Source organism: Bicyclus anynana, chromosome 14 (genome assembly GCF_947172395.1).
Source record: "Bicyclus anynana chromosome 14, ilBicAnyn1.1, whole genome shotgun sequence".
In the NCBI taxonomy this organism is placed as follows: Eukaryota; Metazoa; Arthropoda; class Insecta; order Lepidoptera; family Nymphalidae; genus Bicyclus; species Bicyclus anynana.
Window position 1 is genome coordinate 4,665,807 of NC_069096.1, and position 11,477 is coordinate 4,677,283.

General features: G+C 38.1%; 1 protein-coding gene across 1 annotated transcript; it reads left to right on the plus strand.

Moving 5' to 3' along the window:
- Nucleotides 1-3,720: 3,720 nt before the first annotated feature.
- LOC112055152 (uncharacterized) lies at nucleotides 3,721-7,110 on the plus strand. Its single transcript, XM_024095155.2, has 4 exons — nucleotides 3,721-3,747; nucleotides 4,352-4,570; nucleotides 4,719-4,832; nucleotides 5,403-7,110. The coding sequence occupies exons 1-4, from the start codon at nucleotides 3,721-3,723 to the stop codon at nucleotides 6,501-6,503; spliced, it is 1,461 nt and encodes a 486-aa protein (XP_023950923.2). The 3' UTR covers nucleotides 6,504-7,110.
- The last annotated feature ends 4,367 nt before the right edge of the window (nucleotides 7,111-11,477 follow it).

The window sequence follows — 11,477 nt, forward strand, 5'->3', positions numbered from 1 at the left end:
AACCCCTGACGAGTGAACTTGCTAAGAAAGAGCGGGAAGGTGCAATACATTATATGTAATTATGTATATAAATAATTAAATGAATATAATATAATACGTAAATATAATATTAAAATTTACATATGTATTACATAATATATTACAACTAAAAAAAATATAATATATAATATATACCTACTACATAAATAATAAATAGCAATAAAATAAATACCTCGAAAAATAAATTTTTAATTCAACGACAAATAATGTCGTTCGAAACGAAACTTAAAAATGGCAAGTGAATTACTGACACGGACAAAAGAAGGCAAATTATTCCACACTAGTTAAAGTTTCCAAGCTTTAGGATAAACAGGTGCATCATAGTCTGAACTAATTTTGCCTAGTGATACAGTCACCCAGTTAAGTTAGCTAGATAAATGGCCTTGACAGTTCAGTAAAAGCCGGCATCCAATGACATGGCTTAGCTCGCGTTGATGATAATTACAGTAGAACCCACTTATGACGATCACGCTTATGAATGAAATTTTCAATCTGTTACTATCAAAGTCCAGACTCATTTACTTAAATATTTACCTACGAAAAATTTAATAAGTGAAGAAAACAACAACGAATGGATTCACTTACGAAAGGAGTTTTTTAAACTATTATCTCCCACATTTACCTCACATACTCATTATTCATCTTCACAGTAGTCGGAAATTATGTTGCATCTCCCTTAATATCCAAAATTGTAGACATTGTATATTTAATTTTGAATTAAAATAAATCATTGAATATTGTACTAAACTATTTCTTAATTCTCTGCGTGTGTGAAGTCTGCCAATCCGCATTGGGCCAGCGTGGTGGACTATTGGCCTAACCCCTCACATTCTGAGAGGAGACTCGAGCTCAGCAGTGAGCCGAATATGGGTTGATGACGACGTATAACAATCTACTATTGTCGTACTTGAGTTCCATACATACACAAACCAAAGAGATAAATATGAGATCAATATACTTTTTTTTAACATAAACAAAATCCGACGTACCTTTTCTGGTTCCAACTAGAAAAAGTTCGTTTTAGCGGTAGGTCATCATCATTAACAACCAATTATAAAGAGGTAAAGTTTGTGGTTTAGTAGATCCAGAGATTATCCTAGAATACCACAAACTTTACCTCTATATAGGTTAGAATCAATATAATATTACAGAGTGTTAAATATGGGCGTTTATAGGTAAAAGCTTGGCTCTCTGGCTCTACATGAGATAAAAGTAATGTTTTTTGAGAAATACTTAATTTTTCCCTATTCCAAATCTAATAGGGTCCATGCGACGCTGGAGTAAATTTAGTCCAGCTCACTAGCTCCATTTAGTATCGTGGAATCCCCGTTATGATAAAGTTTTAACGTAGACATAAATTGTTCATACATCTAATACCTTAAAATACAACGTTGCAGGACAATCAGAAAGAAATGCTGGACGCCTAGACGATTTGAAATACTATCAAATTCCCTGGGTTTGAATATTCTTCGTAATAAGTAAAATATGCGCAATTACCCACCCCATTTGTTTTCAACTTTTCCTTTACGGGCTTCAGCTGTTTTCCTTTTGTCGAAAGAAAATTAACTTGCAAGTTGTTTTGACAACCGTTTAATTGCGTAAATGCTGGTACAACAAAAGCTATTCAGCCCCTAACCAAGTGGCACGTCTTTTCTCTTTCTACGATCGCTAACGCTTCGAAACTAGAAAAATGTATGGGAAATACAGATCTTGATCACGTGACCAGTCGATAGCTAATGTCATTACCATACATCTTTCTAGTTTTCGAAGCGTCAGCGATCGTAGAAAGAGAATCGACGTGCCACTTGGCTCAAATAACCCGGAATCACACTAATATTATAAAGGCGAAAGTTTGTGTGTGTGTAAGTGTGTATGTTTGTTCCTACTTTTGCTCTGCAGCAACTAAAGCGATTTGGCTGAAATTTGGAATGGAAATAGATTTTACTCTGGATTAACACAGGCTACTTACTCATTTTCATTCTGGAAAAATCCATGGGTCCCGCGGTATTTGTGAATAACTAGGGTTGATGACAGTTTTTTAAATTGTATATAAATTAATAGTAGGCATGCTAATAGGAAAGCAGTTTTGTAAAAGTATCTGCGATCATTACTTTCGGAGCTACAGGAATTTAAAGGGTCAGATTTGCGGCACAGTCACGGATCCCTGCAAAACGCCCCATACAAAATTATACGATTTAATGACCTTGTAGGTACATAATGATCGTTAGATTTGTATGAACGTTCAAACAAAATTACTAATATCTTTGTTATTTGTGCGTTTATATTTATTGTTTATTTATTAAAAAATTACATTTAATGTAAGGAAGCTAAAACTGTATGAATTTTCATCTAATTATGATAAAAGATTAGGTATTTATAGATTTTGAAATCTTATTTATTTTGTAAATATCAAGACAATCTTTGGTTTTTATGTATAAATTAGTAACCATTGACCTTATTTACCCGAATGTATCATAAAAATCAATATATTCAAACCCAGTCATCATCCCCATTCAACCCGGACGAAGTCGCGGGCGCCTGCTGGTTAATAAATAAAAATAAATCTGAGGTGTTACAATGGGACATTATAACACATACTTATAAACTTCCAGTTTTAAGTGAATAAAAAGAAGGTAAGCAGGTAACCAACCACTAGTTGCTACGCTCTGCGGGAACGGACGTGTTCGGGGCAAGCATTTAGTACAGCTTCCGTAGGAAGCTGTGACCCACTATTATATCCGCTTTGTGCCACGTTTTATACCCTTTTTATTTACAGTGTAGTTAATATGTAGTGATAGCATATAGTGAGCAGTGATAGCCCAGTAGATATGACCTCTGCCTCCGATTCCGGAGGGTGTGGGTTCGAATCCGGTCCGGGGCATGCACCTCCAACTTTTCAGTTGTGTGCATTTTAAGAAATTAAATATCACGTGTCTCAATCGGTGAAGGAAAACATCGTGAGGAAACCTGCATACCAGAGAATTACCTTAATTCTCTGCGTGTGTGAAGTCTGCCAATCCGCATTGGGCCAACGTGGTGGACTATTGGCCTAACCCCTCTCATTCTGAGTGGAGACTCGAGCTCAGCAGTGAGCCGAATATGGGTTGATGACGTAATATGTAGTTTCTTGAACTAAACATATTGTTATCATAGTTGGTTCAGTGCTGGTAGCTAAGACGGGACATATTTATGTCATCAATGGCAAACTTATAAAACCCTACTTGAAACCACCGTAGGCCATCACCGAGCCGGTAACCCCGAGACCCGTGAGGGTCTGCGTGGATCGTATCGTTCAACCCTAGCTTAAAGTGAATAAAATGAAGGTTAACAGCAGGGCTATTATGTATCTCGGTGTACCATTCAAATAATGAGCCACTACATCGTTTTTATCATAGTTTTGTTTATGCAATAATCTAACATCGTATTTTCAACTAAATGACATAAATGTCATTTTACGTAAAGTGACAGTATAGACAGCAAGTTCGGACAGTTTACGTTTCAAGATTGTAATGTAACGGTTTCACTTCGATAGATTATAATATACCGAAAAAAGCACGTTAAATTGTAATCAATAGGTTCAGTTCACAATATATGGACAGATTACAATATCACGAGTGAGATTATAAACAAACGTATTTTACAATTTAACGGCGGTATATACATAGTTAGGTCCGTGAGAGTATGAGTGAATGTAGTTCGCCTTATTTAGTATGTAGGGCACGGGACACCGGAAACATTTTCCGGAATAGCTGCCGTGACAAACAGTCTATATTGGACGGATCAATAGGATGCAACTGGCTGCATTTGAAGCGCGGACAACATTCAAACCGTACCGAACCGAGTAGTTAAACAAGCCATTGAAATTCGAAAATACAATAATTTTAATCGGGAAGATGCTTTCAAACTAGCCAGCGAGTGGAACCCGGTGACAGTATTGTGAAAAACCAAAAGGGCGCCGCGAAGCTCCTAATAAAAAAAAACGAAGTCGTGAGTGTGGTTTGCCTAAACAGCCAAAAACGCGAGGGTGTTGAAAAAAAAAAGAACTAGAAAGAGGGTAGATCGCCTCTGTCCCTTACAGCTTATACGACCCTTAAATTTTTTCATAAAATATTTACATGCGTTTCCAAATTGAACGACACCTCAACCATTTTTATAGGAAAAGGAGAAAAAGTTTTAACCTAAAAAGCACATATTGACCATTGTAATCGTGTTAGATAGAGAGCGATAGGCAAGAGTTCGAAGCTCACACTGTCGAGTTACTCGTATGTAATAGCGCTGCAGTTCCGATATACAATGTATTATATTGTTGCAGCCAGCATCAGCGTCATCAGTGCTGCTGGTGCACCTGGGTGCGGTGGGTGCACTGGCGAGCGGCGCGGCGCTGGGTGCAGGCGGCGGCACCTGCGTGTGCGGCGCACTGCTGCACGCGCTGCACCCGCTGCAGCTGTGGACCGTGTGCGGCCTGCACGCGGACCGCGCCGCTGCCATCGCCGCACCGCTGCACTACGCCGCCATGGTCTCCGCCAAGAAGGTAACTAGCATCATCAGCTGTCGCACGCGCCACACCCGCTGCAGCTGTGGACCGTGTGCGGTCTGCACGCGGACCGCGCCGCTGCCATCGCCGCACCGCTGCACTACGCCGCCATAGTCTCCGCCAAGAAGGTAACTAGCATCATCAGCTGTCGCACGCGCCACACCCGCTGCAGCTGTGGACCGTGTGCGGTCTGCACGCGGACCGCGCCGCTGCCATCGCCGCACCGCTGCACTACGCCGCCATGGTCTCCGCCAAGAAGGTAACTAGCAGTTTGGGATTATCCATAATATAATATTATTGTATACTCTCTATCTAGATCTGCGAGGGAGCTCCTACCGACTTTTCTATAAATGTAAATAATAAGTATGTATTTGACTGAGACACGATCTAAAAAATTTCAATTGCTTAGTATAGAATGATTTTGGTACGACTACAATAATTATTAGGAGCCGTGATAGCCCAGTGGATACGAGCACTGCCTCCGATTCCGGAGGGTGTGGATTCTAATCCGGTCCGAGGCATGCACCTCCAACTTTTCAGTTGTGTGCATTTTAAGAAATTATATATCACTTGTCTCAATCGGTGAAGGGAAATATCGTGAGGAAACCTCCAAAAATTTTCTTAATTCTCTGCGCGTGTGAAGTCGGCCAGCGTGGTGGACTATTGGCCTAACCCCTCTCATTCTGAAAGGAGATTCGAGCTCAGCAGTGGACCGAATATGGGTTGATAATGATAATGCTGAATGACAATAATTATTAGTTTTAGGTTTATCTGTACGTTTGATTAACAAATTTAGAATGGTTTTTTTAATATGTTTTTCTTCCTTTAGGTGATAATCAGCGTCGTGACTGGTTGGGTCGCGCTTGCAGCTCTTCTAGCACCTTTGGCGGTCGCCCACCCGCCGCTGATCTACAGCATCGGCATCGGCGGCTGCGCGCCGGACTGCGGCGCGGGCCCCACTGCGTTAGGATTCTGCCTCGTTTATGCATTTCTAACTCTTTTGCTACCCACGGTATTGGTTCTTCTCTGCAGCCTGAAAATACTCCGAATAGCCCGCTACCACCGACACAGAATAGCAGCTGCGATATACGAAGTAACCTTGTCCGCACAGGTCACTGTCACTCATCAACGCAATCCCTTTTCCACTCCACCTCCTCCGCGTCGAAAAGCATTGTCAGCTATCCTACAACCTCTAGGAACTTTGGCGATATTATACTTTCCTTACTACTGCATATTAATATGGCCTGCGATCGCGGTACCGCCACAGCCTCTTGCCGCTTTGTCCGCGGCACTTTTGGCTGCAGCTCCACCGGTCAACGGCATCCTGTACGGAGTTCGAAGTAGAGCGTTGAGGGATGCGCTACGTAACTATCGGCGAAAACGAATGACAAAAAGCGAGGTGACGCAGGAGATTCAAGCGCGAACACCGAGCGCTTGCGGCTCTCGACGACCATCTCTGTCAGCTGGTTCGGGCTGCATTAGACCACCTACAACTCGTCGCTTGTCCGATGCCGCGGCCATGGGTTCGCGGGGCTCCGAGCGACCAGCACAGCGCGCGGCGTCTTGCAACATGTTGCAGGAACCCTTGGAAATCGATGCGCCTAAAGTTAGGCAATCCGCGATCCCTTTAATAAGAGCGCCGCCGCATGTTGTACTTGGTCGCGCGCTCGGTCTCGAAGAAGGCGTCCCTAGAGAGCGTAGACGACGGCAATCACCACGCATCACTGTCACTAGAGCGATGTCGGATGAATGCGAATCGCCGTCGCGTCGCCCGCTCTGTAGACAGCACTCGCGATCTAGCGGAGCTCTCTTAGGGACGATGTCCTGTTCTCGTGCGCTGTCAGAAAACATATCCGTGGACAACACTGCTGACGAACAGCTGTTATTATCTTGGCCGCAACGCGCTAATGTCAAGCAGGAGATTTTGTAGAGTCATTTTTATATGTGTATATCTTGGTATGTTTTATGTGTAAAAGACAATAACTGTGCGCGTGGTTCAGTCGAGTGTTGCTGTTTTAGATTGTTTTGTAAAAGCTTTCTACTGATCTGTGTCACAGCGACCGTTTGGTTTAAAGTTGAACTATGTAGTAATATATATCAATTATTTTATATTTACAATTTTGAAATTTTTAGAGATAAGAGGACCTCTTTATTTATTCTGCTTGTAAAATTGAAAATATAGCCTAGTGACTATTGAATGTTTAGTTGAATTTTAATTGAAAAAGTGTACGATTGAAAAGTAATGTACCACTTTACCCTTCCTATTTTAAATGACCATCGTGTCAAAAACGCCTCTCTTATGTTGTCGACTGTCGGACACATCAATAATTCACGTCAAAGCTTTTGCATAGTATCAAGAAAAATGTTTGCAATATAAATATTTATAAAAATTAACGACACTTGAAAATAAAGAAAGAGTATCAAGACGTAATCTAAGTCGCGTATCTACTGTTTTGAGCGATTTTCATTTCTCATTTTGAGTTCAAAAATGAATAATTTTATGAGTATCGTGTTACGACTATATACTATTCGCCTAGTGGGAGATTTCAATATTTTAATACTGTTACTATCGCGTTAACGTAAACGTGAATTTATATAGAATTGAAACAGCTGTTCTTTATTACTAGATGGCGCTGTTTCAATTCCTTATAATTTCGCGTTTACGTTACGCGACCGTCACAGTATGAAAACTGTCACTAGGCATTCTGGTATATAAATGTAAGTACATTGCTTTATTAAAACCGAACTGAACGGTCTCCATGATATAGATTATCTTATACTCGACCTTCCTGACCAAACTGTGACCAATGTTATTTCCTATATCTATTTACAACACTATAGTAGAAATAATGATTTATCCAGGGTTCCTCCATATCGTTAACTTTACAACACCGAAGTATTAGTGCGTACCTACTTCTTGGAATATTTCTGTATTCAATAGGTCTAGAGAAAGTTTAACATTGTTGGATATAATATTTTTTGTTATTTATATAAGAATTTCGCAAACAAGAGCAAATGTTCTGCGTTTGCATTATTTTTTTTAATTAATAATCGCTACATAAATAATATATATTCTTCTAGACTTAAAATATTATTAGTGCAAGAATATATCATAAGATGATAATCGAACTCAATTTTACTAGCGCCATTAATATCAAAACAACCTTCATAGCTTGCCATGAATGAAAATGGGTGGGAAAAAACTTCGTTATTTGACTATTCACTAATTTGGTCGTTATTAACAATCTATTAAAATATACATCAAATCAACTGAGAAATGTCATCTACCAATTGTACGATATCCACGAAGTAGTCGTAGGTACCGAATTTGCAACATAAACTTCGTTTATGTCAACTAACATACGTCAAAGTTAATGAATTAGCCTGCAGCTTTGCCAATGCCTATTTTCCTAATTCCGCAGAAATCGAAGCAAAATTCCCCAACTTGGTGAAAGAAGATATTTCAATTCCCCTCGTGGAGAAATCAAGAAAAAAGTAAAATTGATGAAGTATTCATTGATATTTTTTAGGGTTATCGTCATATTATTCGTATATAATATGACGATTCGTATATATTCGTATATATTTTATGGATTATATTAAAAATTAACCGGATTATATTGAGTATTTTATTTATTAAGTCTCCAATAGTAGTTGTTAAGTGTATTGTCGATAGATGTAAAATTAAAGGCATAGAACCAATCCTCAAAAGTGGAGAATAGTCTATAATTGAAGGTAAATTCCCTGCAATTTGGGAGATTCCTTACAAATTGGCAACGCTGTTAACAACGATAAAGTTGTGAGACATTCTGTTACTTATATACCTAAAAAGTAATTGCAAATCTAACCTCGACAAAATGCAAGCGCAAAACTGCCTTCTGTTTATGAAATATCTTATATGTTTGTAACGGAAGCTTACTAAAATAGGTAGGTATAGATGTATAAATGTTTTAGCTCAGATGAGATTTGCACTGATCTAGTCATCTATGTATGATATTAAGTCTTTTATAGCGGTGCTTATTCTGTTGTACGTACTTAGCTGTATTTTAAATTAAACAGACAAGTTTAAAACTCCTGTTTCTTTAAATTATTATTTAGGTAAGAAACAGGATATATTTATATATTATTAGGTTGATGTGAAAGGTATTGGTAAAAGGCCAAATGGTCAGATCAACAAAGTTTCAAAATTCAAAAATCAAAATTCTATTATTTCAAGTAGGCTCAGTTTACAAGCACTTTTGATACGTCAGTTGAGTATTTGTAAAGATTCTACCACCGGTTCGGAAGGCTGGTTCTGCTGAGAAGAAACCGGCAAGAAACTCAACAGTTGCTCTTTTAAAAAAATCATACAATATTATAATATACAATTGATGACAACATTACAATATCTTATAGTTTTACTTCCTGTGTGAAGGGGGAAGCTGATCCAATGGCCTCCAAGCATCTTTATCATTGAGGAACTCGTCAATGGTGTAGTGACCTTGACTAAGTAAATGATTTTTGACACATTGCTTAAAGCTATGCATCATTCAGGCAGGTCCATCACAGTCTTGGGGATCTTGGAATAGACATGCCTTCGTTCTTCCTACGAGTACAATGGTGTTCAAATGGCTAGAGACAGCGGGGCATATTTCTAGAGATTTGTAATGTACACGCACACACTGGTGATTTACTTAATCACTGATTTGATCACTTAACTAATTACTTTCACTTAATTGAATACTGTATCTATTTAGTACCCTATTGTTATCGCTGTAATACTGGAATGATTGGAACGTGCCCCACTATCAGGAGAGGCTTGTATTTATAGACTAGTCACTGGAATAGTTGGTATATTGACATCGTGTTCGTCACGTATCACAGACTGTATCCAGCTATCAGAATATTGATAACATCCGGTAACAATTCTGAATACTTTTATGTCAACAGTCTGCAGGCTGTTGACATGCAGTCATATATACTGTTTCGCTGGATGCAGGCGGCTCAGGATCGTGATGCTTGGAAGTCCCTACAAAAGGCTCATGTCCTGCAGTGGATTATCGGCTGATACGATGAAATTTGATGTTACCTCATCTTAATATATAAATGCGAAAGGTTCATTTCTCATTCAGTTCATTCATCACGAAATCTCGAAATCCACTTGACGTACAATGATGAAATTTGGCAGGGATGTAGTCTATAGTTAGTAGGTGGCCGCTTAGAACAGATTTTGGGATAGGGCCGGATTAAACAGGATTAAGGGCGTATGAAGTCGCAGACGTCCGCTAGTCTACTTATATACTTGTCTGGTTTAGTAAATGTACAACCAATTAAGCACCGTAATGTATTCTGTTAGGTAAGTAAACTATGATAGGCAATGCTTTTAATTACAACCGCCGTCCAATAAATCGATTCTATCCCCGTACCGTGTGGTCTGCTAAGCGCTGTAAGCCCGATGCTCTGGGAAGCGTGCATGCATGTATACAATAACCCTTGATCTCGTCAGTTGATGCGATAGATGATTGGACAATGGACAGTTTAATATCGACGTAACGTCAATAGGGATGATGACAGTTTTTTAAATTGTATATAAATTAAGAGTATGCTAATAGTAAAGCAATTTTGTAAAAGTAACATGGTATCTGCGATCATTATTTTCGGAGCTACAGGGATATAAAGGGTTTGATTTGCGGCGCTGCCGCGGATCCCTGAAAAATGCCCCATACAAAATGGCACGAACTAATGACGTCGTAGGTAATATAATAATCGTTAGATTTGTATGAGCGTTCAAACAAAATTGCTGATATCTTTGTTATTTGTGCGTTTATGTTTATAGTTCATATATTAAAAGATGTCAAATTTAGTGTAAGGAATCTAAAAGTGTATGAATTTTCATCTAATTACGATAAAATATTTTTAATAGATTTTGAAATTTTATAATCTCATTTATTTTGCAAATATCCAGACAATCTTTGCTTTTTAAGTATATATTAGTTAACATTTACCTGAATGTATCATAAATATCAATATGTTCAAACCTAGTCATCATCCCCATTATGCTGTGCACGTAAACGACATGTACTTACCAATTTTGTATGGAGGCTGGGCCTTTATTCCAAGTGTCAACTAAGCAGAACAAATTATTTTTATCTTAAAAAAACATAAAATATAGGACTTAAAACACAAAATAAAAAAAAAATCCGCATTTTTTTTAATTAATTAAATAAAATGTATTGTTTTCATTAGCTGACAACATAAATTAAGAATTTTTATCAAGGCTTGCTTGTGACTCACACCCTGACAGATTGACAGTGATCTTCGCGTATTTAGCGTGTTTATGATGTTTTTAAAGCAATTTAAGGATTTTTGTTTAATGCTTCTCTGTCTACGATTTAATGTTTCTTTTTAACTTGTGTCATACTGACATTTGACAATATTACATGACATTGACAGCTTACACCGGATATGATTTGGTATATTGGTGATATTGGCTGTGCTCAAGCACTTTTACTGTATTGTCTATGTTTTATTTGTAGATGAGGGAACGACGAAACGGGACGAAACAAAAAAAAATATTTATCTAATTAATGCGGGTTCCGAAAATTCTGCAAATTATTTTCTCATCAGCAATTTGTATCTTATAACCGTAAAAAATACTATCGAGCTGCTTATAAATTAAATATAATAAAGGCCCATTTTGCCTTCTTTTCTGTAAATTTGTGTTGTTGTACTTTTGGTTGTAAAATGCAGTGCAATTTGAATATTTCTAAAATGGTTTGTGTAGGATTATAGTACGTACGTGTTTCAATTTGTAATTAGAATGACAACTACGTGTTATATTTCAGTTTCCATTTGATTGCATACTTTGAACACGTGGAATCTATATACTTTATAATTATAATTAATTAATCATTTACTACTGATG

Bases quoted from the DNA above. Each gene is read 5' to 3' on its own strand.
- LOC112055152 (XM_024095155.2), top strand. From the start codon at position 3,721: ATGAGTGAATGTAGTTCGCCTTATTTA. The intron at 3,748-4,351 runs GTATGTAGGGCA...ATATTGTTGCAG, and splicing joins AATGTAGTTCGCCTTATTTA to CCAGCATCAGCGTCATCAGT. The intron at 4,571-4,718 runs GTAACTAGCATC...TAGCATCATCAG, and splicing joins CCATGGTCTCCGCCAAGAAG to CTGTCGCACGCGCCACACCC.